This window comes from Camelina sativa, chromosome 17, assembly GCF_030686135.1.
Source record: "Camelina sativa cultivar CO46 ecotype springtype chromosome 17, ASM3068613v1".
Lineage (NCBI taxonomy): Eukaryota > Viridiplantae > Streptophyta > Magnoliopsida > Brassicales > Brassicaceae > Camelina > Camelina sativa.
The window spans coordinates 497115-521951 of NC_141896.1; the positions used below are offsets into that span (position 1 = coordinate 497115).

The following is a 24837-nucleotide window of genomic DNA, read 5'->3' on the forward strand; positions in this document are numbered from 1 at the left end:
GACTTAGAGGATGTGATGAAACCATGGAAAGCTCAACCGAACCACACGGACTTGAGGAGCAGCTCGAATCAGAGGAAGTATTGGAGGAGCAGCTTGAACCAGAGGAAGCACCGGAGGAACAGCTTGAACCAGCGGAAGCAGCAGAGGAAGCGTTAACCGTCCCGGCGGGTCCTATAACAAGGTCACGGTCCAAGAGGTTCAACCAAGCCATCACTGGACTACTCAAGGAGCTGAACAAGAAGCTAGAAGACGAGACTCAAACCACTTGGACGTTGCTCACAGCTCAAGACGAGTGTGTTCTTGGGAAGCAGATTCCTCTTCAGGAGTCTATCAGGATGTGTCGAAGTTTGTTGAGTATTGGGACAGTGAAGATGAGTTACAAGAAGAATCCATTTGAATTATTTTTGAGACTTTGAGCTACAAGAAGAATCCATTTGAAGTATCTTAATTTCTCTTTTGAGTATGTTGAACTCTTAATTTCTGTTCTGTTTGAATATTTTTTTGAGTATGATTTGAACTCTTAAAAGGTCTAATGCCCGTTTAGCATGATTTGATCCAAGACCAACCCACACAGCTCAGCCAGCGCATATGGAAGACTCAGGATTTCATTTGCCACATTTGCTGCCTGTAAAGCACATGACGGTAATAACTAATAAGATTAGTGAAGCACTAGACTTTTTTAGTAGGTCTGGTTAATTCTAATTACTAATCTAGCTAGACTTTTGAATATATTGATGATTACATAGATGAGTCCAATTCATAAGATATTTAAACTACAAAGTAAAAAGTATATCTAGCTCTTTAAAGTTGAGATTTAATGTGTTTAATTCATTTTAATATATGGGATCTATGCATTTCAAAACGCTACGTCATATGAACAAGGGTTTTATTCGAATTGAACCATTTACAAATTGTAACGTATATGCTCATTATTACACCTCGTCCAAATACCAATCTTAAAGCAAACGTGGGCATGATAATTAGATTTTAAGACTGAATAAGTAAGGCCCGTTAACAGGCCCACTGAGAATTCAAGACCTAAACCCAGATCTGGATCCGGATCCGGATCCGGACCCGGACCCGAACTCCTATTGTTCCTTATTCTTCTTCTTCGAGGGAGAAAGAGAGAGAGCAATGGCGAGTGAATACAGATGCGTGGGATGTGGGTTTAGGGTAAAGTCATTGTTTATTCAATACTCTCCTGGTAACATTCGTCTCATGAAATGCGTAAGCTTTTAACACAACCCAATTAGGGTTTTTGTTGATCTTGTTTTGTTTTTTATATGTTTATGGTAATAATTTCTAAAAAGTTTCCATATCTGAATCTTACCTTTTCTAAGAACATATGTATTGTTGTTTATTTAGGGAAACTGCAAGGAAGTAGCAGACGAATACATCGAGTGTGAACGCATGGTCTGTTACTCTGTTTCAATCACTGAAAGTTTCCATTTTTGGTGTTCTTTTGTTTCCTTCCAAATTTTGAATTTAATTGATTCTTTTGTGCAGATCATTTTCATTGATTTAATCCTTCACAGACCAAAGGTGTATAGACACGTCCTCTACAATGCAATCAATCCAGAAACTGTCAATATTCAGGTAAACAAACTTTTTCAATTAAAGAATCTTTATTACAAACATTTTTCTGATCTGAATCTAGTTATCTGATCTTGAAATTGGTATTGCAAAATTTTTGTTTGCAGCATCTGTTGTGGAAGTTGGTGTTTGCGTGTCTTATTCTAGACTCTTGTATCCTCATGTTCCATATAATCTGTTATTATCTATGTAGATAGGAGATATGTAGTTAGTGAGATTCATCAGCAGCCAAACGTATTTGAAAAGCCTTAAACTCATCAAAGATAGAAGCTTGTTACTGAGAAGAACTGATGAGAAATCAAGCTTTTCTGAGAGCTCGGTTCTTATATCTATAAAGGTTTGATCTTCCCTTTTACCATCTTTTAGTGGACCTTTTTCCCCTCTGAGGTCTATAGGTTTAAGTCATTGAGATAAATTTGAAAGGATACTATAATGTTTTCTCATGTTACAGGTTCTAATGGGTGTTTTATCTGCAAACGCTGCATTTGTCTTCTCTTTTGCCATTGCGGCAAAGAGTTTGCTAAATGAAGTTTCTAGGTGATTATACTTCTTCTTAGTTCTTTATTATGAGTTTTTTCACAGATTTCAGACTTTTGTCCCCTGAATATCGAAGTATGTATTGGCTTTTTTAATATAAAATCTGCAGAAGGAGAGAGATTGTGTTGGGGATATTGATCTCGAGTTACTTCAAGATCTTTCTGCTTGCTATGTTGGTATGTTGTAGCTTTACCTTTCACTTTAAGTCCTGATATCGATGTACCAAATTCATTATGCATTTCACAGTTATTCAGCTTAGTTATTAAGGATCGTTAGAACTTGGTATTGTTTTCCTTTTGCTCAAAATGGGAATCTTGAATAATTACAGATATGGGAGTTCCCTATGTCAGTGATCTTCATTGTTGATATACTTATCTTAACATCAAACTCCATGGCTCTTAAAGGTCAGACCTACAAAACATTCTTAATGCAAATTGATTCATCTAGACTGTTTTTTTCTTGTTGTTGTTTTGGAACCTCACATTGCAAGCTGTGTCATATAACCAGTGATGACTGAATCAACGACGACCAGATGCATAGCCGTATGCTTAATCGCGCACTTGGTTAGATTCTTGGTGGGTCAGATCTTTGAGCCGACAACTTTCTTGACACAGTTTGGATCTCTGATGTATCTGTCTTCTTTATTCAGAATCGTATGATCCCATCATCTTCCACTATAGTCATTTTGTTTTGAAGAAAAAAGAAACCTTTACATGATTAAAGGCTTTAAAGCCATATGCATTTTTTTGAGGATCATTCGAATTGTGTAACTTACCAAATATTATTGACATCAAGAATTGAATTGGGCCATAGTAAGAATATTTAAGTCTATTTAAGATTACAAATCTCAACGTCGTTATTAGATATTATAACTTGCCTTTGTTTCCGTACGAGTGAAAATTGGTCTGGGAGGTTCCGCACGAGTAAAACGTTGATTCGAAGGCAAGTCGTCCAACAACAACTACATAAGTGCAAGAGGGGGGTTCAGAAATTACGCAAACAAAAACTAGATGCTCACAAAAATGTATTTACTAATACAAGTCCATTCTGTTTGGCTAGGATGCTTGATTACCTCCCGTTGATGTCGCCTACTATTAACATGAGTGGTGTAATTATCAAAGCCTTGGCCACCAAGATCCATGTGGCATAATGAGCAAATCCAGAAGGCAGACTCACTTCAGTTATCATCGTCAAGTGCCCCTGAATCTGTGGAATAAAAGTAAGCCAGTTTAGTTGACAACATATTGTAGCCAGTTAGTACTATTTCTTTCAAGTACAAAGACACAAACCTGCCAGAAAAAAGCTTTCAAGAGAATCACATCGAAGAATGTTGTATCCCCTTGATTCTAGGGGAGAAGAATAATCAGTGAAGGATTTTGCGTCGGAAATGACCATTATATTAGCTGGAGGTGGATTGCTACTGGTAAAATCACAAATCAGACGATCCACAGTGCTAGAAAACCCTGTTTCAGAAACTAAAGACTTGAGACTCTCTAATCATAATCAATCCATTAATAAGAAAGAAAGGCGCAGAGATGAGACAATCCTAACCAGTGCAAATGTTATTAAGAGAGACTCCACCGGAATAGACTCCTTCCAACACGTCATTAGGGACGTCTACGTACAGGGTGTTTGACTAAAAAAAAAAAGTATCTTGATTACCAGCTCTTCAAGATGGTCTTCATCACATAGATGCGTGACGAAACTTTCAAAGCATTGGCTAGGAGGATAGCAGGAGCACACACGGCAATCCCAGAAGGCAGATTCAAGTGTTTCCGCATCAAGTGCCCCTGAACCTGTGGAGAAATTAAAAAAAAAAAAAAAGAAAAAAAAAAAAAGTAGGGCAGTTGATCAGTGCAACAAGAAATTGAGAGAGAGAGAGAGAGAGAGAGAGAGAGAGAGAGAGAGAGAGAGGACAAACACACACACATACTTGTGGCTTCCATAAGTAAGCTTTCGAGAGAATCAATTGGAAACGGCTGGAGAGGGTTGTAGCGATATATTTCCAGAACCTCAGAGAGACCACAGCAAGCTTTCCCATAGGATATGAACATAAAATTAGCTGGAGGTGGATTTGTCTCGTGAGAGGTAGCCATTAGATCAAAAATGTCAATGGTACCTGTTTGAGATAGAGAAAAGACATGAGACTCTCTATCTATCAAATCAATGACTGTAGAAAGGCGGCTCTATAAGGATGGATAATAAGATACTAACCGTAGGGGACAATTTTAAGATCGATTCCACTGGAAAAGACTTGTCTGAGCATGTCAATAGGGAGGTCAGCTAGTTTTCCGTAGGCAGTGATGGTGAGAGGACCACCGTAGCCATTCTTCTCCAATAACCGTTTAATACTCGGACGGACGAGACGAGGATGAAAGCCAGTGGGAACCGGGCACATCTTGATGTCCCAAAAGACCAATGTTACAGCCACAGCCTCCTGCTGGGTAGCCTTCTTCATCATTATTATTTTCTGGTAAACGAAGAAGAAAATCAAAATTAACAAAAAAAACTAGTTAGTGTTGGGAAAGCAAATCGCAGCTGTAAGGTCCGTCTTTTAAACTAAGAACGGAAATCAAACATCATCACAGAAAGCACTATTCAGAGTCAGAGAGATAAAATTGACACGGCCGAGAGAGAGAGGAACACGGCTGTAATCGTTTTGGAGCAGAAATTACTAACCTGAGAGAGAGAGAGACGCAGAGTTTGGCGCAGCTAAGGACTTGGTTACCTGAAGAAAAATAAAACAGATTGACACAGGCGGTAATGGTTTCCGATGAATGAGATTTTTACCTGAGAGATAAGCTTGGTTGGATCTCGAATTCGACTACGACGGTTAGGGTTTCGATATTCCTAAGACTGAAGAACAATAAAATACTATATATATCTATCTATGCAATGGGATAGGGTTGAATGTGGGCTTCGTTTTAATGGGCCTATAGTATTCTTCAATGATGTATGCTCGAGCACGCAAGTCGATGGCCCAATAATCATAGGGAAAGCCCCATGCAAAAGGTCTAATGCCCGTTTAGCATGATTTGATCCAAGACCAACAACCCACACAGCTCAGCCAGCGCATATGGAAGACCCAAGATTTCATTTGCCACATTTGCTGCCTGTAAAGCACATGACGGTAATAACTAATAAGATTAGTGAAGCACTAGACTTTTTTAGTAGGTCTGGTTAATTCTAATTACTAATCTAGCTAGACTTTTGAATACATTTGATGATTACATAGATGAGTCTAATTCATATGATATTATTTAAACTACAAAAGTAAAAAGTATACCTAGCTCTTTAAAGTTGAGATTTAATGTGTCTATGCATTTCAAAACATCATGAATTTTGAAATGAAGTTTGCTAAATGAAGTTTCTAGGTGATTATACTTCTTCTTAGTTCTTTATTATGAGTTTTTTTCACAGATTTCAGACTTTTGTCCCCTGAATATCGAAGTATGTATTGGCTTTTTTAATATAAAATCTGCAGAAGAAGAGAGATTGTGTTGGGGATATTGTTTTTGTTTTTAAGAAAAAGAAACCTTTACATGATGATTACAAGAATAAAGGATTAATCCCTATCATCTTGACTTGGTTCTTATATAACTAACCAAATATTATTGACATCAAGAATTGAATTGGACCATAGTAAGAATATTTAAGTATATCAAAAATTCTCAGGCCCATACAAACGTTACCTGCTAAAGTGCTAAGTAATTAAGAAATGAAATAAATTGATCAATTGTGATATAGAGCAATCCGATAGATTCGATGAGAGTTTCTGGATGAGATAAAACGTCGAAGAAATCAAACGACCAATAATAATTAATCTTTATTCGAATATTCGACAGAATTTCCCACCGACTAGTTCTTTAAGTACTTGTACTGATCAGAACCTGAATTTTTGTTTTTCTTTTTTCAAATATCCGTACGATGTTTTCTTTACCTGAAAATATATTTATTATTTTGTTTTGCGTTGCAAGGCTTGGGAAGTAAGTGAAGCCAGCCGTCTCCCAGCTCGGATAGATATGGTTCAAGTGTACGGATACAATCCTATGGAGACACGTTGAAGTGCCTCGTAGCTGTCTACGACAACAACAACGACTAAATAATCTAAACTGGCCAATCTACTTGGGATACGTTAAAACTTGGGATTGGGTCCGTGTAATTCACATGTGGAAGTCTTATTGGTGTCCTTTTTAAAAAAAAAAAACACAAAAGGCTCTTTTGAAACTTAAAAATCCTCATCCTTTGGTATATATATTAACATTGAAATCTGTGGAGATTTGTTAGACTGTCCTCATTGGTAGTGTTTCTTAGTTGTTTCTTAAGGCATTTTTAATAATAAAAAGGAGAGAAGAAACTTTGTTAAGAGAAAAAGAAAATTTTGTTGATTATTGGTAGAACCAACTTTAGGTGTTTCTTAGGGAAAATTTTGTTGATTATTGATTATAAAACTCAAAGAAAAGTGATAAAACGATGGTGATAATCCGTCTCCCACTTCTTCTTGGACCGTTCCTTCGATTTTTTCAACCGTTCCTCATATCTAGTTTCGTAGTCACTCTCGTAAGCAGTCTGGTAGTCGCTCCTGGGGTCACTTTCGGAGTCACTCACCTCCCATTCCCAATGGTAGTTTCCTGTCGCATTATCGAACTCCATGTCGCTGAACACATAGATCCGCTTGATCATCTCATCATCGGTTAGGTTATTCTCGACTGCAACATCTAGAATACAATCAAACACCTTCTGTAAATCCGTGTTCCCTCCCCAATCCATATTTGGTTTGCATGCAGCTGACCATTAACATTATAAGAAAAGTAACTTCAGCTGACCATTAACATTATAAGAAGAGAAACATATCAACATTATAAGAAGAGTAACTTCCAACAAGTCACGCACCCATTCCATATTCGGTTTGCATGCAGCTGACCATTAAAATAAGAATATGCATCAGCTTCGATGAATCATATATATGAATCATCAAATCAAAGCATGACTTGCAGAAAAACAGAACCTTTCTTGATTACAATCTGACTTTCTTCCTCCAACTGGTTTATCCTTTCTAATAATTCATCTTTCTCTTTCTTCAGCTTCTTCAGCTCCTCAACTGCAGCTAAGCGTTGCTTGTTTAAGAACATGATATCTAAATACACAACAAAGACGATACAATACACAAGCAGTGAGTGATTTACATTTCCAGAATATGAAACCAAAACTATATCGCATCCGAACTTCATTTACTTTGTTGAGCTTCTTTAAAGAGGCTCCATATATCCTTGTGTTTTATCTCTTTCGTAACAGAAGATAGTCCAAGATTTTCCTGTAAAGTAACCAATTACACTACGCAAGCAAATCATAGGAGATTAACATACTTCAAACCGCAGAAAAGTACCTGAGGAGAGTTCTCAAACTCCTCATGCCCTTCTGATCTGACAATGATCAAAATCCATTTCAGTTAAAGAGAAAGAAACAGAAAAGTTCCAATTTTTAAGCACAAATTTCAAGAACGATTGGAAAAAAGTTCACTCTAGATAAGCAACGATTTCATGAAATCCTAATCTACAATAGCAATCAGTTGTAAATAACTAAAATGCAACATCAGTGATACTATTAAGCCTGAAGAATTCGGATCAAGTAGATAAAATCAAACGATGATTCAAAAATCGAAATCAACCTCAAACAATGAAGAGCGTGAGACTTTTGATACTTGGGGCTCAATATATGAACTTTGGAGGATGACCCACGCAGCGAGAGATTCCATATCACCGAAAGGTTCGCCGCTGCTTGCATCATTTGGCGAAGTTCGAATTCGTCGCCGGCGAAATTTAGTGACTTCAGCCAAATTTGCCGGGAACGACAAAATAGAAAACAGCCGGAAATAAAAATACTTTTGGAATCGAAGAAAAAATCAAGGGAAATCGGCGATTTGTCGAGAGAGAGATAGAAGAGAGAAAACGAAGAAGAAAGAAAAATGCCAAAAAAAAATAAACCCATTCATTTGGTACAACGTGTCCAGCAAGAGATGTTTCTTTCATTCCTAAAATTAGAAACGATTCTTGCTTTTCTTAACTTATGTTTGATTAATTAATAATATCTACACCTAAGAAATGTACTAAGAAACAACTAAAACTTACCGATGAAGATAGTCTTACATCAGTTTTTAAAAAAGAAAACTTAGAATGATATGAAATTTTGCAAATAAAATAAACAAATTGTAATACTGTGATATATTATTACAATTTGTTTTTCACTGTGCCCTCTCCGTTATTAGATTCTTGACGCAATGTGAGTATGAATCGGATACGACCTGTTAAACCCCAATGATCCAGCCAATGATGGAGATAAACAATAAGAAGCCAATGATCATGTTCTTGAGATAGATCCACTGGGATTTCCTTCGGCTTATGTCCTCAAAAACAACCCATTCCTGCTTCACCGTTTTGGTTGATGGAGTGTTCTTGATTGTTGAGTCTTCAGCCATTTCCAACTCAGGATTGCTTTCCTGCCTACTTATCACCTGCAACCGTGTCCACAGTCCAAAATTTAATATATAATGTAACTAGAATTTGATAATATATATATAAGATTATGATTTGATTGTATCAGACTAGCCAATTCGAGTTTCTTAATAGCACCTTTTCTTGTCCTTGCAAATGCAACTCCAGTTGCTCTTGTGCCTCAGAATTGTGCAAAGGCTTAGTAGTGTTCAATGATAGTTTATCATCTATAGGAGTATGGTCCGGTTCAGTTACACTCGAATTGTCGCTGCCAATCTATTAAAAACGCAAAAAGTAGACGACGTGTAAGAAACAGAACACAATCATATAGATATCTATGGTGTAAAACTGCTTACTGCTTGCTTACCATAGAGTCAGTGTCACTACCACAGCTATCATCGGTAAAAAACCCTGTCACAGGTTTTTTGGGGATGCAAACATTGCAATTCTCATTTAGCAATAACCCATTGTATGGAGGATAAACCTCATCATCCAAAACCATCTGTTGGCCACCATCATATGACACCAATTGAGGAAACTGATCTAGCATGTTTAAATATTCATTAAACTGCTGGCCATGATGATTTGTTGAATCGTACTCAGAATAAGTGTTGTAGTATCCTGACTGGTTGACCTGAAAGAAAATAAAAAAATAAAACAGTTTAGGAATACATCAAATCAGTTTTTAGACACAAGTTTTTTTCTTGGGGGTGGTATGCTTAAGATCTTTAAGTTGAGAGAAAACAAACAAAATGGACATATAGCCTTAGATAGACTCACCACAGAGCCGGCACTATTAGTCATTATGGCAGGGACAAAAGAGGGATAGGGATCTGTTGGTTTAGCTTTAGCAGATAGAATGCTCTTGTCGTTACCCTTATACTCAAGTCTGCAGATGACATAGGTCGTCCTCTGTAAAAATTGCCAGAGGTAAGCAGCACATATATATACAAGCTCAAAATTGTAAAATAGTATGGGGATAAAATACTATTTGCTGCATATATATAGATAATTAAATTACTTTCATCAAAAGCTAAGTGATGAAATATCAAAGATCAAAATTGTTAAAAAAAACCAAATATATATAGATAAATACCAGATGTTCAGGCAAGATGGTATCGTGATAATACTCGTGAATAACCCAATCAGTATCGACGATGCCATTATCCCGACGGAACTGTACAACCCTTTTATGACCAATCTTGTTGTCGTCTCCAGTTCCAATCTTGTTGTCGTGTCCAGTTGCAGACAAAGGCCAAGACTTAAACTGATCCTTGACATCAGTATGCTCTCCAGTAAGTTTCCATCTTCCAGAAGGCGTTTTCCTGTTCTGTCGATTCCCTCTAGCGTACTTGTTTTCCCTACGAGAGAAGAAGTAGCACATACGATCCGTCGATTCGATCTTCGATTGCACTGTTACAGAAACAAGAATACAACACACACATCCCCAAACCATAATCAAGATTCAAGAAACCCCCCCCCCCCCCCCAACGACTCTCTCTCTCGATCACGCACGTACGGTGGCAGAAAATAATTAAAATTCGAAAAACCGTGATAGTAGTATAACTTACAGCGCAACGTCCAAGGATCGAAATCACAGATGTTGACCTCGTTAATGGCCCATTCTACTAGACGAGTGTTGCCCATAATTTTGTGATAGAGATAGTAACCGACGAGCTCGTCGTCCCTCGGGCGGAATCCAAACCCCACAAAAACATCATCCATCTCTCTACCTATTTCTCCAAATGTTTCAAAGAGACTAGTACTTTTCTGTTTTATTTAGAGGAGAGAGATGATGAGATGAACTGAGTGAAGAAAGAGTTAAGAGTTTAAATAAGCCCAGAAATATTATTATTTTATTATCAGTATTTTTATTTATGCTACTAAATTTATATATTTTAAAGTTAAATAATGGATCTTCTTCGGTTCAATTTGGTTTGGTTTTGGCTTTCACCGGTTTGTTTGTTATTTTGATATTTTTCTCCTTTCTTTCTTCATAAACCTTAAATCAGATTCTTTGGTTTGGGTTTTATTAATAGAATCGGTTTTGGTTGAAAAGCTATGAGAATTGAAAAAAAAAAAAAGGTAGGCTTATTTGGGAAGCTTTAAGGCTTACAAGAATTGGACGGTGGACATGTGTGCCCTACAAGAATTGAAATGGCGAGAAGCTGGAATCTTTCTGCTTATGTAATAAGTCCGTAATTGTAATTGTAATTGTAATTGTAATCTTTCTGCTTATGTAATAAGCTGGAATCTTTGACCATGCTTACTGAATACTAAAGAATGTTCTACACTGACATGTGTCTTTGATATGTAAAAAATATGTGTAATATCTCTCATTCAACCATTGTTATTATATGTACAAACATAAATCCTTTAAGATGGATAAAATAGGTCGTAGGTTTCTGAGATATCAAAAAATTCTACCATCTTTAAAGATTGTTGACGCGTTAATTGATAACAAGATTCGGCTTTCTTACAAATTTTGAGGATTAGTCTATGTTTAGCTTCATGATTACCCAAGAATAAGTGTAGAGACAACATACTCTACAACAATGTAATTAGTAAACAAACCGTAAAAATACATAAGATAAACTATTTTAATTAATTTCAAACAATCCTAATGTATATTGCTTGTCAATTTTCGGTCAGAGGACTTTAGTTCTTCGCAACATGAATTAGTTGGTATTACAAAACTTGCTGAAACGTCATAGCACTAGTTGCTTTTTTTCCATTGCGCCCTCCGTTACACTTTCTTGATGTGTTCAATGAATCTTTGAGCCAAACATCCTTTGCACAACCTCTCATGTATATATACCCCTTTCTTTTGCAGAATTATTTGATCACTTTTATATACAAAATAAGAACTACAACACAATACGATTCACTAATTATGAACATACACTTTTCTCCCCCTTTCTTTACATTATTACACTTTCTGCATTTTTTTTTTCCTTCTCTCTTTTTTTTTCTCTTTTTTTTTACACATACTTATGTAAAACACACAACTTCAGACTTTTCCGGAGTGAGAAAACAGAGCAAAGAAACCAAAAGGAAAAGCACACAGACAAGAAATAAAAACTGTGAGCAAGAATCGGATTTGACCTCTTTAACCAACAAGAATCATCGAACCAATGATGGAGATGAACAGTAAGACGCCAACGATCATGTTTATGAGATAGTTCCACTGTGCATTCCTTTCACTCCTCTTCTCCAAAACAATCCAGCTCTGCTTCACCGTCTTGGTGGATGGAGGTTTCTTGATCGAGTCTTCCGCCATTTTCCACTCGCATTCGCTTTTCTGCGTATTTATCACCTGCAAGCACACCCATAATTTAGACTATATGTTGGTTTCAGGTTGCGTATCAAAGTATGTTGTTTCTCAGTGAGAGTGTTAAAACCTTTTCTTTGCTCTGACACGGTTGCGCCTCGTAATTGTGCAAAGGCTCAACGACAGTGTTCAATGATGGAACATCATCATCTATAGGAGTATAGTAAGACTCATTTGAACTACAACCACTATCAGTCGAGCTCGAAGTGTCTCCGAAAGTCTGTTAAAAAGCCAAAAGTCGATGTGTCAGAAACAGAAGCGATGGTATAGATTCTGAATATATAAGTGGTCCAAGTGCTTACCATTGAGTCATTGTCACTGCTATCATCACCCAAAACCCCAGTCACAGGTTTTTTGGGCTGGTGATCACTGTAATGCTCTTGCATAGATGTCCTTTCACGAGTTTCTTCAATCACAAAGTTCCGAATGAGCTCGGAGTTTTCATCATATGGGGCCGCCGAGTAAGGAACTTGTTGTTGCGGGTAGAAATAGTCACTCAACCACTGGCCGTTGTTTGCTAAATCATACTCAGGGAAAGGGTTGTAATATCCTGAATTCCCTTGAACTGATTGCTGCATGTTAAACTGCTGGCCATGATTTGCTGAATCATACTCAGAGTAAGTGTTGTAAGATTCTGAGTTTCCTTGACGTGATTGGTTGACCTGAAACAAAAATCAACAGTTAGACACAAGCTTAGTTTTTTTAGTCTGCTTACTTCAGAGCTAAGAGCAAACAAACAGTTTTGGACATTAACTCACCACAGAACCTTCACTATTAGCCATATTGGGGGCAAAAGCGGGAGTAGGATCTATTGCATAAGCAGAGAGAACGTCCGGGTCATCACCTTTGTATTCAAGCCTGCAGATAACATAGGTCCTCTGTAAAAATTCCAGAGGTAAACACAAAAGTTCGTCAGTAAAAAACATTGATAAGAGTTCTGTCAAAAGCTAATCCTAAAACTAGATTCTGAACCTCACTGGTAACACTACATAGTTTCTAATCATAATAACATTGATGAGTTCTTAGCTCAGCCTATCTAGGGATACATACACATAGATGAGTGAGGGGTACACTTAAGACAAGATCCTGAAATGACGAACCTTCTGTTCAGGCAAAAGGTCGTAGTGAAACTCGTGGATAACCCAGTCGGATTTGGTTTTGTCAGGGAATCTTCCATCGATGAAGACCAAAACCCTTTTATGACCAATCTTACCACGAACGCCGCTAGCAATCCCCCATTGGTCCTTGACCTCAACAGATTCTCCGGTAAGCTTCCACTTGCCAGAAACCGTCGTCCTGCTCTGTCGATTCCCATTCCCATACTTGTTTACTCTACAAGAGAAGAAATACCACATAGCATCTCTCGATTTGTACTTTGATTGGACTGTTTTTACAAAACCAAAACCAAAACCCTAAATCAGAACAAACCCTTCCAATCAAATAGATCAATTCACGCGAGCATATATATGAATGAAACAAAATTATGAGGAAAATTGGGAAACTTACAACGCAAGTCCCAAGGATCGTAGCTACAGATGTTGACTTCGCTAATGGCTACTTCAACGTGGCTGCTGTTTCCTTCAATTTTGTTACGGAGATAGTGACCGACGAGCTCCTCGTCGTTCGGACGGAATCCGAACCCAACTCTATCCTCCATTGTTCACAAAAAGGAAGAAGTACCCACCGATTTCGATGGTAAAAGACTAAAGAGCTTCGCCGCCGAGATCGCTCTGTGTATTTCTCCGATTATATTACTATTCGTTTTGTTGTTTGGTATATAAATTAATTTGGAGGGAGGAAGACAGTGAAAGCAATGCGTTTAAATAACCCCCACAAATATTTGTTTTTATTTATTATTAAATTTAATATGGATCTTCGGTTCAATTGGTATATGGTTCTGGTTTACACAGTACCGGTCTTAACAATTACTGAAACAACGGTATGTTTATTATCGTCTAACTCTTAATTTCTTTTACTTATTATTAATCAATGTAAGCAAACAGAAATCAGATATAAACCAACAACTAACATACTGTAGTACTGCATTTATCGATTAAAGAAAAGGAATTAAAAATTAATTTTATATAATCGGTTTTAGGATTTGGATTTTGGATTGAATCGGTTTGGGTGAACCGTCGATTATACTACATTCCCTATGTATTAGTAATCTGAATTAGTAGCATATAAGAAGAAGAAAATATATTTTAAAATAAAATAAAATTGGAAAGGCTTATTAGGGAAGGTGATGGGCGGTAAGAATGGGTCCCAAAGCAAAAAACAAAGGTGATCAACTCGAATCTGCCTTGTGGCTTCCTTAATTATGCTGTGTGAACACGCTTACTATTTTGATCTTATTCCTTTTTAGAAAACATTATTGAGGGTTCTTATCTTTAATCTTGTTAAGATTTTTTTTTTTTCTTCGAGTGGCGAATTGTTGTATCTCCAAATGACGGAATCTAGGCTACATTCATGACCCTTTTCTTCTTTTTTTTTTTTCATTTTATTTTTTTACTTTTGAATTTTGATAATGCCGTATATGGCATAATAATGCGTTAGAAGATAGTTAGTGAAACAAAAAATAACAAGAGGACACGTGCTTTCAAAAATTAACCAATAGGGGACTTTACTTGTAAGAAAAAAACTTTACTCATAAACAAAATAAAAAAGATTAGGGGAACAAAATCAATATATAATAGAGAAGTCAAAAGTTCATCCACATCTTCCGTAAATATATAAATACACACTTTACCTAATGTTTATGTTAGCATTGAACTAATTAAAGGTTCATCTAATTTACATCCATTTTTGTGTAGTCTAGATGTGCCATTGTAGATAACATAATGTTGATAACGTTAGATTATTTATGATAATGTTGATTATCTATGATAATACCAAGCCTTGCATCTTAATCTATACTTTTTGTTGTTATTATCATTAAATTTTTATTATGGAAAATGATTCTCATTACTTTCTAAAAAAAAATATTTAGATTCAATTTTCTAAATTATATTTTTGCACTAGATTTGATTTGGCTAATGTTAATTAAATTCCAATATTTTAAAAGTTTAATAACAGCTTAGCATTACTTCTCTGACGTTATTAGAATTCTTTAAATGTTTTAATTTGATATTTTTCTGACGCTTAATAAGAATTTCTTTGATATTTTTCCAACACTGCTTCTATGCGCGGACGGATCTGACCAACATCATAACAATCCGGAATCCGACAGTTGTTGACATCAATCCACACCGACGTCGGAGTCGCCTCTTTGTTCTTCAACATCATCCTATATAATAAACACATCATAAAGATCCAAGTTACGCTTTTTTGTAATCTAGAAGAACCGATAAAACCTTGTACAAATCAATCATACATCAGATAATAGCAATTTGAGACCAAACCTCAGCCAGGCAAACAAAGACGCAACTTCTCTTTTCTCGCAAGTCAGTCGAGAGCTCCAGTAAAATAAAATAATGCGGTTTATACTTAAACATCAACGATGACAACATGCACGTGTGATAATATTGATTTAAAAAAAGTCCAAAAGAGACTCTTGACATAATAACTTTGAAGCATCTTTGATTTGATGATTATTTATTCTTGTTTTCTTTTGTTGAACGAAAACTTTCGTGGGGTTTAGGTAGGAGTAGGACTAGAAGAGTCGACGCTGATTGCTGCTACGTCAATTAAATTTGACCATTTGGGTTAGCTGTATGATAAATTCAAATTTTACAACTTTGAGTTCACTGACTACTTCTTATCACAAGTATTTTACCTTTCACTAGATAAAAAAAAATGGAACACACGTCCGAGATGGAAAAGTTGCAAAACAAGATAAGAGATTGTCGGTCAATTGGAATATATTAGGACACACATAGAGTAAGGAAATAGTTACAAAACAAGATAAACATAACATATAGTTTTACGGATCTTGGAAAGTACAAAGGTGTTTATATCATGTTCTTGAGATAGGATAACATAGGCGAATTTTCTTGACGAATTTTTGTACCATCCTAAGAAAGAAGTTACCAGCTCTTTTGTTCTTCTTGATCATCTCTTGACCCAATTTATGATCTTCAATCTCAGTCCCACGTGCATCATCACAAGGATTCATCTTTTTGATCTCAGTGGTATCAACATTAGTTCTGAGAGCTTGGCTCACCTTGAACCATCATATCAAAGAACCCAAAACGCTTGTGAGTAATGAATGGCACAAAGTTAGCATTAGGGATTGTTAGCCTCAGTGAAAGAGAGATAATAAAGCTCACCTCTTGAGTTAGTGGTGACACTAACTCGACTGTCGAATTAGGAGGTTCTGGCAGGTCTTTGATTTGGTCTATGCGATGATTTGAGCTACCAAAACTATCATCACAAGTGCACGAAGTTCCAATAGAGTTCTGTCATATATATCAGCCAAACTCAGCTTTTATGAGAATGAAATATGAAAACAGAGGATTCTCAAGGTAAGACATAGTAAAAACATTGCTTACAGTGGCCGGAGATAGAAAATCAGAATCATTATCATCACTGCTATCGATATCGTCAGTGAAGACACCAGTCAATGACTTTGGAGGTCTGTAATCGTTGCGATTATCCTGCAAAAACATGATATTCGTCTCCTCATCATCATTATCATTCAACCATGTTTTCCATTCCTCCTCTTTGGTAGCTATAGTTGCTGCATCATCGAGTTGATGAGCCTCTTCCTGCAAACCAAACTGACTTGAATCTGGTTAGTAGCATTAGTTTCATCACGTGATATATAGCAAAAAGATAGAAAGGATAAAATACCAAACTAATTAAATGTTGATTAATCAAACAATATATTAATGAAAAAAAGGAGAAGAACACAAATAAGAGTCGTTCGTTGTCAGATTAAAAAAAAAGAGAGAAACAAAGAAAGTAACGACCTCAGATCCTCCAGAATTGTTCACAAGATGTAAAGGGGGAGAAGAAACCTCGTTCTCTTCACCCTTAAACATTACTTTACAGATGGTATATGTCATCATCTTCTGTAATAGTTAACAAAAAAATAATTACTGTACAGATTCAAATCAAATCACAATCGCAGCTCAAAAAAGTTACAAAAAAAAAAGAAAAGAAAAACAGAGTACCTGAACAGGGGAGAGAAGGTGGTACTCGTGCATAACCCAATCGGATTTGGAATCCTTACTAAAGTAAAACATCAAAACCTTTTTCGCACCGATCTTAACACGGTTGCGCATGATAGCCTTTGGGTTACCAGTTATCTTCCAAAACCCAGATTTCGTTTTTCTGATCTGTTGCTCACCTCTGTCGTATTTGTTTACCTTACGGCTGAAGAAACACCAAGACTTATCTTTCAATTTGATCCTCGACTGACCTGACCAAACAAAACCAAAAAATCCCAAAATCAGAAACTAGCTGATGATTTGATTTGATACAGCACTGACTACTGAGAGGGGAACTCGTGAGATGGGGACTTACAAGGTAACTCCCAAGGATCGAAGCTACAGATAGTGACAGTGCTAATGACTTGATCGACACGGCTCGTGTCAGTTTCCAGATTTTTTGGCCGGAGGTAATCATCGACGATCTCCTCGTCGGTCGGACAGAATCTTAAACCCACCGGAGTCTCCATTTCTCTAGCAGCGATCATAAAAAGGGATATAAAAAGAAGAGAAAAATATCAAAATATGTAGGAGAGAGCTTTCGCCATTGTTGCGGTTCTTCTGTAATGGTTAAAATCCAAGGAGGAAGACGAATGAAGGGTTTCACTATTCATATATATATATAAGCGGAGATTCTGAAATTCAAAAATAAAATAAAATAATAAACATTTTTACATCCCTTATTATAAAGAAAAAGAAAAAAAAAAGAGAGTGAATGTGTAGTAGTATTTATTAATTTGTGACGTGCGTCGATAATACGCTATTTCAAAGGGTTAAATTTTGCAGTGGTAAAATACGTGGCATGTTTCTTTATCACTTGTCTTATTTTTTGGTCATCCTTTGTTTATTATTATCATTCAGTAATGAACAAATTTTAGTATTGCATTTAGATATATATAGTCCATAATACCAATCTACAGTAAGAAAAATATTCCCCATCAAATTCTCTCGTACCTTGTGACTTTAAGAAAAAGTTAACTTTATACTAATCAGAAAAGGAAGGGAAAATAGAGGATTAATTAGCAAGTTGCAATTTTGCGTTTAATCAAAAAGAAGAAGGGAATATAGAATAGTAGTGACGTGATAGTTTCATCACGTGCCACTAGTAGTTAGTTACCCCCAACACGCAACTCTGAAGAAATTACTTACATTTATTTATTGAACATGATTGATGTTTGATGTTTGATGTTTCCCTTTATTACATTTTCGTTGGCCCATTCCGATAGCACCTGATTAAAAAGTTAAACGTCATTTGTGTTGAAACAGATACAAAAAGGTATCTCTATATGCCAATAGGAAGCTTCGTAGAAGCCGTAACCAGATAATAATATATAGGAAAAGAGGAATTGGCATGCCCATTCAAAGTTAATATTAAACTGCAAAAAGAAAAAGGATAAAAACGATCTCTCGATGAGGAATTTGGAATTTTTATCACTTACCTTATGATATATCTCTTTCAGATTTCTTTTTAAAAAAAATCATATCTCTAAAGTGAACGAGAATATCGTGATGAGCATTATTTTATAATGATTTATTGCAATTACAGTAAAACCTCTATAAATTAATAAGATCGGGACCATGAAATTTTATTAATTATAGAGGTTTTAATTTATCGATAAATTAATAATTATTAATTTATCGATAAATTAATAAAATATTAATTTATGAAGAGATTTTTAATTTTCATAATTTTGAAAATTTTATATTACAGTAATATACTTTTGTTATCATTCATATTTTTTTAAAAAGTCTTATTATAATCTTTGCTATCATAATTGCTAAGTTTAGAGTTTAGGTAAAAATGACAAATGTTAGAAGTTTAGAGTTTAGAAGAAATTGCTACTAGTATCATTCATGGTAATGATGAAGTCAAAGAATATCTTGAAGTAATTTAAGAACCAATTACATGTAAAGAAGCAATTATCACATTTAATATTTTCCACAATTTTTGAATGCGATTTGAAAAGACGACAATGAAAAAAATTAGAGATGAACTACAATAAAAATGCAAATTCAAGAATATACAAACAACAATAGAGTCATATTTCACAAGATTTTGTTAGATATATATATATATATATATTTATTTATTATTTGATTATTAATTTATGATATTGATGGGACCATATTTTTACATAGGATTTTCAAAAAAATTATTATCTAATTAATTTATCGAAATGAGTCATTTTTTACACCGGCCCAACTCAGGACCGGAAGAATTTATTAATTTATAGCGAGTATTAATTTAAAGAGTATTAATTTATAGAGGTTCTACTGTATAGCAAACTACAGTTTTTGAATTGATATGAAGTAATAGAAGTATATATTTGTGTATTTTAAAGGGTTAGTTGAGTTAAAATTGTGATGCTAAAAAAAAATAAAAAAAAAATTGTGATGCTAAATACGTAGCAAGTTTAGTAAACATAAGTATATATCGCGTTCATAAAGAATATAAACATTGCTTTTGCCAATCTTTTTTGTTTAAATATAGAAAAGAAGGGAAAATGGTATTCAAATTTTTTGAAAATTCTAATCAAAGATTGACATATAGTGACGTATATTATTCTTTCTTCTTCTTTTTTTTTTTTTTTTGGTTTCCATGGTTAAATGTTATACCCAAAAAAAGAAACGAATGGATACATACTCGAAAACTAAGGGTTTGAATGGTAACTGCAGTCAGGGCAGTCAAATCTGTCTGCGGTCTGGACCGCTCTATTTTTGGGGCGGACTACAGACCGCTGCGGACCAGTTCTATTTGTATACAAAAGCAGTCCGCAGCGGTCTTGTCTCTACTTTATTTAGACCGCACCACTATGGACTATATTTATTGAATGGTAAATTAAAAGCGGTCCTGTCCGCAGACAGATTTGGCCGTCCTGACCGCTGCAACCATTTACACCCTAAGACTAAAAGCACCCATTACATTAGCTCCCTATCCGAGAGATACAAAAGTGGAACGACGTATGTTTATTCATCTATTGCACTTATCATGTGACAGTTGTTACTCCCAGCACGTAGTATGATATTCATATTACTATATATATATTTTTTTTTCTTAAACATGCTTCCTTTTGTTAAATTTGATGTCCCATTTTTTGGAAAAATCCTGAAAGGGTCTCTGGTTAACATTGACGTTTTAATTTATATACAGAGAAAACTTCGTAGAAGGCAGGCGTAGATTAAAAAAAAAACAGACATCATATTTGTAAAAAGAAAAATAGAGGATAATCATAGTATAAAGTAAATTTTATTTTGCTAAATCATAGTATTACGAATGCGTAAGTAAACGTTTAGTTGGCATGGTAAAAGACGTGTGTGTGCCTTGCATAATCAAGTTGCAATTATGGAACAGTGAACTTGTAGTAGTGGGCCAGGAAATGCTACCAAACACCATCCAACGACCGAATCTAAAATATGTGAACTGATTGGGCGACGTGGAAGTGTTTTAATTACACGCGCCCTTCTTACTTTTCAACCAAGGCACAGTTTCAACTTTCAACTAAAGGCTAAGCTATAATAAAATCCTCTTTACAATAATAATAATCGGAACATGAATCTTTTGTTTGGTTTTTGTCATCATATCAAGTTATCAACTCTCAACAAGAGAAAGAAAAAATTAGACCATTTTGTTAGCTGTACTTATCTCTATCGTAATCGTGTATGAATTGAAATTAGCCAACTTTGTATGATTGACACACACACAAAACAATAGGCAAATTTACAAAACAAGATTTGTTCAGAAAAGTTACTCCGGCCTTAAAATTTATGTAGCTATTTGGCCCATTATGTGGCCTAATTCGGGTCATTGAGTAAACAACTGTATATGTTATTAATTTACTGTCCGGTTACTGTCGTACAGCATATATAAATGATAAATCCATAATAAATATGACCGTTTAGAAACAATTAAGTTTATCACTTCACGTGCTAGCTAGCTCTGCAGGGTGGGCGTCTCTTATGATATTACACATTTGTTACAATTTTAACTTTTTAAAAAAAAAAAGTTTTCCAATTAATCTCTGTCACTTGAGATTTGACAGTCGAACGTTGGATTGCAGATAAAATATGAACGTTTGAAACAATTGTTACTGTTATGAATATAATAATTTTATTTTTTTAAACAATTGTTACCGTTATGAATGACTAATTCTCTATAAATATTAACATTTCTCCGCCTCTTCTCTCCTTCAAAGTTCAAAATACTAATTCTTAAAACAACTAAAACTCTGTTATTTTTTTTTCCATGTCCGAATATGTTTTTTCACTTACGTTTTCAAGTCAAAACTGTTTATAGTTCCTAGTTCCCACATCCTCAGAGACAAACATAGAAGCATGCATCATCACCCTTAAAGGTAAGAGACTCTGGTCTGATTACGTTTATTTTCTCTGTTTAACTATATAGTGTTCAGCTTAGTAAATAATATAGTTTTCGGAACATTTCAAATGATCATGTTTTTGAATCCAGCTATATAGATATGGGTGTTTAGTAAAATGTTCGTAAGAATGAGGGCCCTGAAATGTTGTTTCTTAGTATGCATCTGGCTGAAAATAGTAGGAAATAGTTTCCTCTCTGTTTCTGCCTAAGAAAGTACATATATTTTATGATAGTAGAACGATTGTTAAGTCTTTTTTTTTTTATATAAAGGAATTTAACAAAATTGTTGGATTTATTAAAATGACGTCTAAAGTGAATTGTTGTTCTATTTTTAGTTTTATTTGTAGAGAAAAATTGAGGAAATTGTAACGGAAATTAACTATTCGATCCATTTTGCAGATGGCAGTGAAACGAGAGAAGCTTGATTCGTGTGTGTATTCTCTCGTCTATGGCTTTCATCATCCGTCTTAATTGGTGCAGTATAATCTCTAAGTATTTTTATTAATGTTAGGATATAAATGGGAATGAATGATGTATAGAGTTATATATTAGATGTATGTATATGTATAGGACCATTGTATGCGTGTTGTGTGTTAGATGTATGAATAAGGTTATTGTGTGCGTGTGTGTTAGATGTATGAATAGGGGGCCAACGTAGCGACAAATGCTGCAAAATCGCGAACACGCCATATGCAAAACAAGTAACAAAATCACGAACATATCCTAAAACAAAAACACAAAACACGAGCAGCAGCTATACAAATGAACAAAATCACGAACACATTCGAAAACAAAACACAAACACATCAAAGCCAACTAAAGAAAAATAAGAACACGTTAGTCGAAGCACAATCTAAAAACAAGGAAATGAAATGCTGCAAATAGTGAACACGTCAAAGCAAAAAAACACAACACGAAAACATCTTTAAAGATAATATGATCAGCATGAAGTTATGAAGCAAAAAACCACGACATGGACATTAAAAGATCATAAAAACACACAAACTATCGAAGATTATAAACTACACAAGAGCATAAAAAACACAAACTATCGAAGATTACTTCTCATAAACAATATGGACATTAAAAGATCATAAAAACACACAAACTATCGAAGATTAAACAAAACAGGAGCATAAAAAACACACAAACTATCGAAGATTACTTCTCATATTTTCTCAACAGTCAGGAAACAAGCCTCAAGAGGATAGGTAAACAGTATCGTATTCTTCTCCTTAATGTACAGAATCAGCTGCATAGTAAAAAGAAAAATACCACATTGACTCTAATAAACAAATCCCACACATCATTCAAAACTAAGACTAAAAGCACCCATTAGCTCTCTATCGGAGAGATAAGACTAAAAGCATACAAAAGTGGAACGACGTATGTTATTCATCTATTGCACTTATCATGTGACAGTTGTTACTCCCAGCACGTAGTATGATATTCATATTGTACTATATTTTTTTATTTCCTTAAACATGCTTCCTTTTGTTAAATTTGATGGCCCATTTTTTGGAAAAATCCTGAAAGGGTCCCTGGTTAACATTGACGTTTTAATTTATATATAGAGGAAACTTCGTAGAAGGCAGGCGTAGATTAAAAAAAAAACAGACATCATATTTGTAAAAGAAAAATAGTGGATAATCATAGTATAAAGTAAATTTTTTTTTTTGCTAAATCATAGTATTACGAAGGCGTAAGTAAAAGTTTAGTTGGCATGGTAAAAAAAGACGTGTGTGTGCCTTGCAGAATCAAGTTGCAATTATGGAACAGTGAACTTGTAATAGTGGGCCAGGAAATGCTACCAAACACCATCCAAGGACCAATCTAAAATATGTGAACTGATTGGGCGACGTGGAAGCGTTTTAATTACACGCGCCCTTCTTACTTTTCAACCAAGGCACAGTTTCAACTTTCAACTAAAGGCTATGGCTATATTAAAATCCTCTTTACAATCCCTAATAATATCGGAACATGAATCTTTTGTTTGGTTTTCGTCATCATATCAACTCTCAACAAGAGAAAGAAAAAATTAGACCATTTTGTTAGCTGTACTTATCTCTATCGTAATCGTGTATGAATTGAAATTAGCCAACTTTGTATGATTGACACACACACAAAACAATAGGCAAATTTACAAAACAAGATTTGTTCAGAAAAGTTACTCCGGCCTTAAAATTTATGTAGCTATTTGGCCCATTATGTGGCCTAATTCGGGTCATTGAGTAAACAACTGTATATGTTATTAAGTTACTGTCCGGTTACTGTCGTACAGCATATATAAATGATAAATCCATAGTAAATATGACCGTTTAGAAACAATTAAGTTTATCACTTCACGTGCTAGCTAGCTCTGCAGGGTGGGCGTCTCTTATGATATTACACATTTGTTACAATTTTAACTTTTTTTTTTTTTTTTTTAAGTTTTCCTATTAATCTCTGTCACTTGAGATTTGACAGTCGAACGTTGGATAGCAGATAAAATATGAACGTTTAAAACAATTGTTACTGTTATGAACATAATAATTTTATTTTTTAAAACAATTGTTACCGTTATGAATGACCTCTATAAATATTAACATCTCTCCGCCTCTTCTCTCCTTTAAAGTTCAAAATACTAATTGGTGCAGGATATAATCTCTAAGTATTGTAATGTTAGGATATAAATGGGAATGAAATGATGTATGTGAGATGTATGTGTCATGTATAGGGCCATTGTATGCGTGTTGTGTGTTAGATGTATGAATAAGGTTATTGTGTGCGTGTGTGTTAGATGTATGAATAGGGTGCCAACGTAGCGACAAATGCTGCAAAATCGCGAACATATGCAAAACAAGTAACAAAATAACGAACACATCGATCCTAAAACAAAAACACAAAACACAAAACACGAGCAGCAGCTATGAACACAAAGTAACAAAATCACGAACACATTCGAAAACAAAACACACAACACGAAAACAAAACACAAACACATCAAAGCAACTAAAGAAAAATAAGAACACGTTAGTCGAAGCACAATCTAAAAACAAGGAAATCAAATGCTGCAAATAGTGAACACGTCAAAGCAAACAAGTAATCACGAACACATTCTAAAACAAAAACACAACACGAAAACATCTTTAACCAACAACAACAAATCCACGTTAGTCGAAGCACGTTAGTCGAAGCATGAAAGATATGAAGCAAAAACCACGACAAAGAAAATACTAGTAGCGAGGATGACAAAAACAATATGGACATTAAAAGAGCATAAAAAGTAAAAACACACAAACTATCGAAGATTTAAACAAAACAAGAGCATAAAAAACACACAAACAACTATCGAAGATTTACTTCTCATATTTTCTCAAC

The 24837-nt window shown here is 35.0% G+C and overlaps 5 protein-coding genes and 2 long non-coding RNA genes across 12 annotated transcripts; 2 read left to right on the plus strand and 5 right to left on the minus strand.

Moving 5' to 3' along the window:
* Nucleotides 1-1073: 1073 nt before the first annotated feature.
* Nucleotides 1074-2949, plus strand: LOC104754245 (protein ARV 1). 4 transcript variants are annotated; one of them, XM_010476383.2, is made up of 9 exons: nucleotides 1074-1227; nucleotides 1366-1413; nucleotides 1507-1596; nucleotides 1701-1746; nucleotides 1857-1930; nucleotides 2045-2130; nucleotides 2240-2306; nucleotides 2459-2534; nucleotides 2638-2949. In XM_010476383.2, the coding sequence occupies exons 1-9, from the start codon at nucleotides 1135-1137 to the stop codon at nucleotides 2787-2789; spliced, it is 732 nt and encodes a 243-aa protein (XP_010474685.2). In that variant the 5' UTR covers nucleotides 1074-1134; the 3' UTR covers nucleotides 2790-2949. The 4 variants fall into 4 exon arrangements, with proteins under 4 accessions (XP_010474685.2, XP_087351208.1, XP_087351209.1 ...); XM_087495082.1 differs by having other exon boundaries at nucleotides 1094-1227; nucleotides 1366-1596; XM_087495083.1 differs by lacking the exon at nucleotides 1701-1746 and having other exon boundaries at nucleotides 1132-1227; nucleotides 1787-1930.
* LOC104754246 (uncharacterized) lies at nucleotides 2893-5003 on the minus strand. The gene is made up of 8 exons (XR_002036372.2): nucleotides 4921-5003; nucleotides 4810-4858; nucleotides 4345-4600; nucleotides 4064-4249; nucleotides 3682-3926; nucleotides 3420-3593; nucleotides 3203-3336; nucleotides 2893-3091 (listed from the first exon to the last, which is right to left on the minus strand). It is a non-coding gene; the product is annotated as an uncharacterized LOC104754246 (long non-coding RNA).
* A 1485-nt stretch (nucleotides 5004-6488) lies between these two features.
* Nucleotides 6489-8118, minus strand: LOC104754243 (uncharacterized). The gene is made up of 6 exons (XM_010476381.3): nucleotides 7799-8118; nucleotides 7517-7553; nucleotides 7366-7444; nucleotides 7139-7267; nucleotides 7024-7049; nucleotides 6489-6917 (listed from the first exon to the last, which is right to left on the minus strand). Exons 1-6 carry the CDS (start codon nucleotides 8116-8118, stop codon nucleotides 6849-6851), a joined length of 660 nt encoding a protein of 219 aa, XP_010474683.2. The 3' UTR covers nucleotides 6489-6848.
* Nucleotides 8097-10435, minus strand: LOC104754244 (NAC domain-containing protein 1). 2 transcript variants are annotated; one of them, XM_010476382.2, is made up of 6 exons: nucleotides 10193-10435; nucleotides 9718-10034; nucleotides 9402-9533; nucleotides 8989-9255; nucleotides 8760-8897; nucleotides 8097-8641 (listed from the first exon to the last, which is right to left on the minus strand). In XM_010476382.2, exons 1-6 carry the CDS (start codon nucleotides 10344-10346, stop codon nucleotides 8435-8437), a joined length of 1215 nt encoding a protein of 404 aa, XP_010474684.1. In that variant the 5' UTR covers nucleotides 10347-10435; the 3' UTR covers nucleotides 8097-8434. The 2 variants fall into 2 exon arrangements, with proteins under 2 accessions (XP_010474684.1, XP_087351207.1); XM_087495081.1 differs by having other exon boundaries at nucleotides 9718-9982; nucleotides 10193-10423.
* Nucleotides 10436-11412: 977 nt separating this feature from the next.
* On the minus strand, nucleotides 11413-13747 carry LOC104754242 (NAC domain-containing protein 1-like). Its single transcript, XM_010476380.3, has 6 exons — nucleotides 13459-13747; nucleotides 13053-13336; nucleotides 12711-12830; nucleotides 12255-12614; nucleotides 12023-12172; nucleotides 11413-11937 (listed from the first exon to the last, which is right to left on the minus strand). The coding sequence occupies exons 1-6, from the start codon at nucleotides 13607-13609 to the stop codon at nucleotides 11731-11733; spliced, it is 1272 nt and encodes a 423-aa protein (XP_010474682.2). The 5' UTR covers nucleotides 13610-13747; the 3' UTR covers nucleotides 11413-11730.
* Nucleotides 13748-15794: 2047 nt separating this feature from the next.
* On the minus strand, nucleotides 15795-17971 carry LOC104754241 (NAC domain-containing protein 3). Of its 2 annotated transcripts, none has more exons than XM_010476379.3 (6): nucleotides 17419-17971; nucleotides 17067-17314; nucleotides 16863-16964; nucleotides 16443-16658; nucleotides 16221-16349; nucleotides 15795-16114 (listed from the first exon to the last, which is right to left on the minus strand). In XM_010476379.3, exons 1-6 carry the CDS (start codon nucleotides 17588-17590, stop codon nucleotides 15908-15910), a joined length of 1074 nt encoding a protein of 357 aa, XP_010474681.1. In that variant the 5' UTR covers nucleotides 17591-17971; the 3' UTR covers nucleotides 15795-15907. The 2 variants fall into 2 exon arrangements, with proteins under 2 accessions (XP_010474681.1, XP_010474680.1); XM_010476378.3 differs by having other exon boundaries at nucleotides 16443-16670; nucleotides 17419-17967.
* A 3320-nt stretch (nucleotides 17972-21291) lies between these two features.
* On the plus strand, nucleotides 21292-22104 carry LOC104754240 (uncharacterized). Its single transcript, XR_762098.2, has 2 exons — nucleotides 21292-21454; nucleotides 21877-22104. It is a non-coding gene; the product is annotated as an uncharacterized LOC104754240 (long non-coding RNA).
* The last annotated feature ends 2733 nt before the right edge of the window (nucleotides 22105-24837 follow it).

Bases quoted from the DNA above. Each gene is read 5' to 3' on its own strand.
- LOC104754244 (XM_010476382.2), bottom strand. From the start codon at position 10,346: ATGGATGATGTTTTTGTGGGGTTTGGATTCCGCCCGAGGGACGACGAG. The intron at 10,035-10,192 runs GTAAGTTATACT...TTTCTGTAACAG, and splicing joins CGATCCTTGGACGTTGCGCT to TGCAATCGAAGATCGAATCG. The intron at 8,898-8,988 runs GTAAGCAAGCAG...CGTTTTTAATAG, and splicing joins GTAGTGACACTGACTCTATG to ATTGGCAGCGACAATTCGAG.
- LOC104754242 (XM_010476380.3), bottom strand. From the start codon at position 13,609: ATGGAGGATAGAGTTGGGTTCGGATTCCGTCCGAACGACGAGGAGCTC. The intron at 13,337-13,458 runs GTAAGTTTCCCA...TTGTAAAAACAG, and splicing joins CGATCCTTGGGACTTGCGTT to TCCAATCAAAGTACAAATCG. The intron at 12,173-12,254 runs GTAAGCACTTGG...GCTTTTTAACAG, and splicing joins GCAGTGACAATGACTCAATG to ACTTTCGGAGACACTTCGAG.
- LOC104754245 (XM_087495082.1), top strand. From the start codon at position 1,135: ATGGCGAGTGAATACAGATGCGTGGGATGTGGGTTTAGGGTAAAGTCA. The intron at 2,307-2,458 runs GTATGTTGTAGC...GAATAATTACAG, and splicing joins TCTTTCTGCTTGCTATGTTG to ATATGGGAGTTCCCTATGTC. The intron at 2,535-2,637 runs GTCAGACCTACA...TCATATAACCAG, and splicing joins AAACTCCATGGCTCTTAAAG to TGATGACTGAATCAACGACG.
- LOC104754243 (XM_010476381.3), bottom strand. From the start codon at position 8,118: ATGGGTTTATTTTTTTTTGGCATTTTTCTTTCTTCTTCGTTTTCTCTC. The intron at 7,554-7,798 runs GTTGATTTCGAT...GATCATTGTCAG, and splicing joins CACGCTCTTCATTGTTTGAG to ATCAGAAGGGCATGAGGAGT. The intron at 6,918-7,023 runs GTGCGTGACTTG...GTTAATGGTCAG, and splicing joins GCAAACCGAATATGGAATGG to CTGCATGCAAACCAAATATG.
- LOC104754241 (XM_010476378.3), bottom strand. From the start codon at position 17,590: ATGATCGCTGCTAGAGAAATGGAGACTCCGGTGGGTTTAAGATTCTGT. The intron at 16,965-17,066 runs GTACTCTGTTTT...TAACTATTACAG, and splicing joins ACCTTCTCTCCCCTGTTCAG to AAGATGATGACATATACCAT. The intron at 16,115-16,220 runs GTGAGCTTTATT...TGATGGTTCAAG, and splicing joins TGTCACCACTAACTCAAGAG to GTGAGCCAAGCTCTCAGAAC.